Genomic DNA, 2,628 nt, shown 5'->3' with positions numbered 1-2,628 from the left:
AGAAGAAAACTGTAGACCTCCACAAGTCTGGTTCATCCTTGGGAGCAATTTCCAAATGCCTGAAGGTACCACGTGCATCTGTACAAACAATAGTACGCAAGTATAAGCACCATGGGACAACACAGTCGTCATACTGCTCAGGAAGGAGACGCATTCTGTCTCCTAGAGATGAATGTACTTTGGTGCGAAAAGTGCAAATCAATCCAAGAGCAACAGCAAAGGACCTTGTGAAGATGCTGGAAGAAACAGGTACAAAAGTGCTTTGCTGCAGGAGGGACTGGTGCACTTCACAAAATAGATGGCATCGTGAAGCAGAAAAGTTATGTGGATATATTGAAGCAACATCTCAAGACATCAGTCAGGAAGTTAAAGCTTGGTCGCAAATGGCCTTCCAAATGAACAATGACCCCAAGCATACTTCAAAAGTTATGGCAAAATGGCTTAAGGACAACAAAGTCAAGCTATTGGAATGGCCATCACAAAGCCCTGACCTCAATCCCATAGAAAATTTGTGGGCAGAACTGAAAAAGTGTGCCTTTAAACAATTTAAAGGCAATACTACCAAATACTAATTGAGTGTATGTAAACTTCTGACCCACTGTGAATGTGATGAAAGAAAAATCTGAAATAAATCATTCTCTCACGCCCTGGCCATAGAGAGGCTTTTTTATTCTCTATTTTGGTTAGGTCAAGGTGTGACTAGGGTGGGCATTCTATGTTCTTTTTTCTATGTTTTTGTATTTCTTTGTTTTTGGCCGGGTATGGTTCTCAATCAGGGACAGCTGTCTGTCGTTGTCTCTGATTGAGAACCATACTTAGGTAGCTCTTGCCCACATGGGTTTTCTGGGTAGTTGCTTTCTGTTTTTGTGTCTGCACCAGACAGAACTGTTTCGGTTGTTCCCTTTGTTGTTTTGTCATTCAGTGTTCTGTTCTATTAAATAATGATGAACACGTACCACGCGGCACCTTGGTCCTCAACTTCTTCCACCAACAGCCGTTACACTCTCTACTATTATTCTGACATTTCACATTCTTAAAATAATGCTGTGGTCCTAAATGACCTAAAACAGGGCATTCCTACTAGTATTAAATGTCAGGAATTGTGAAAAACTGAGTTTAAATGTGTTTGGCTAAGGTGTATGTAAACGTCCGACTTCAACTGTATTTACCCTGTAGCTGTTCATTCAAATGTTTCATTTTAATGTGTTGTAAATGCACACTCCATGTATTATATTATCGTAATGAAAATGTAAGAGAGGAACATAAGCAAAGAGTGAGAGTGTCACATCAATAACTTGCCTTTTGCACCATGGTAACCTTCTCTCCTCTGGATTCCCCCTTCCATTGGCTGAATTAAAAAATGCACCCTATCTTTAGAGGCAGCAGTTGTATAAAGCCTGTCCTGTCATTTAGGTAGGTACAGCCAACCACACCTCTTTATGTATGCTCAGTGAGAATATTGTTTTCATCTGAGCAGGTGCGTTTGTTTTTGAAATGGCTAGTCACAACCTTCACATACTATATTTCAGTCCAATTTAAATGAACATATAATATAATTTATAAAGGGCTTATAAAAGGTTTGTAAGTAGTTAATAAACAGTTAATTACTTAATTACATAGACTATTACTAGTTTGTGGAATAATGTAGACATCCATATTACGTTTTTCTGAAGAGATTTTCTGTGTTGAAATGGGTGTGAGGATAGACTTGTTGTGGTCCCATAATGTTAATCATCACTGTCTAGAATGCACCTACTGTCAAATGAACACCCTGTTTACATTTTTGGTAATACTTCTTGAAACAACTTCTTATGAAGTAAAGTGAGAGAGGCGAGAGATGCCATGAAATATTGTGAATGTATTACATTACAGCTGACAATATCACAGCTTTCATGCCTTAATAATGTCCTGTTATACAGTTTGTTGATGCATTATGACTGTTTGTAAGGTGTTGTACATGTTGTTAAGGCAATGCAACGCTTCATAAAAAGCCACATTAAGTAAAGTGTTACCCAAGTAGGTTGCTTGTTGTTATGTGATAATTACAGTGCCTTCAGAAAATATTAATACCACTTGATTTATTCCACATTTTGTTGTGCTACGGCCTGAATTCAAAAGGAATAAAAAATAATAATTCTCACCCATCTACACAAGATACCCCATAATGACAAAGTGAAAACAGATTTTTATAGATTTTAGCAAATTTATAAAAATGAAATACACAAATATCTAATTTACATAAGTATTCACACCCCTAAGTGAATACATTTTAGAATCACCTTTGGCAGTGATTACAGCTGTGAGTATTTCTTGGTAAGTCTCTAAGAGCTTTGCAGACCTGAATTGTAGAATATTTGCACTTTATTTATTTTTTTAAATTCTTCAAGTTCTGTCGAGTTGGTTGTTTATCATTGCTAGACAGCCATTTTCAAGTCTTGCCATAGATTTTAAGAGTCAAGCCTAGTGAGAGTCAAGCCTATTGATCTTGGGGACCAGTATCTACCTAATTCAGACTGTCTACTCTCCTTCTCTTCACACAAGTTCCCAGACTGCAGAAGATTTTCCTGAAGAGTCCGGTGGGTTAAAATCACCCAGCATTTGGGAGCGCTTAACTGTACACGCAGTGTT

The 2,628-nt window shown here is 37.7% G+C and overlaps 1 protein-coding gene across 1 annotated transcript in view; it reads left to right on the top strand.

Moving 5' to 3' along the window:
* The first annotated feature begins 233 nt into the window (after positions 1–233).
* LOC115140535 (low-density lipoprotein receptor-related protein 1-like) overlaps positions 234–2,628 on the top strand; it is a 44,539-nt gene continuing 42,144 nt past the window's right edge. Inside the window, exon 1 of the mRNA XM_065021815.1 lies at positions 234–249. Coding sequence (XP_064877887.1) covers positions 234–249 — 16 coding nt within the window. The remainder of the gene's footprint in view (positions 250–2,628) is intronic.

This window comes from Oncorhynchus nerka, linkage group LG2 (assembly GCF_034236695.1).
Source record: "Oncorhynchus nerka isolate Pitt River linkage group LG2, Oner_Uvic_2.0, whole genome shotgun sequence".
NCBI lineage: Eukaryota > Metazoa > Chordata > Actinopteri > Salmoniformes > Salmonidae > Oncorhynchus > Oncorhynchus nerka.
This window is presented reverse-complemented; position numbering and strand designations above follow the sequence as displayed.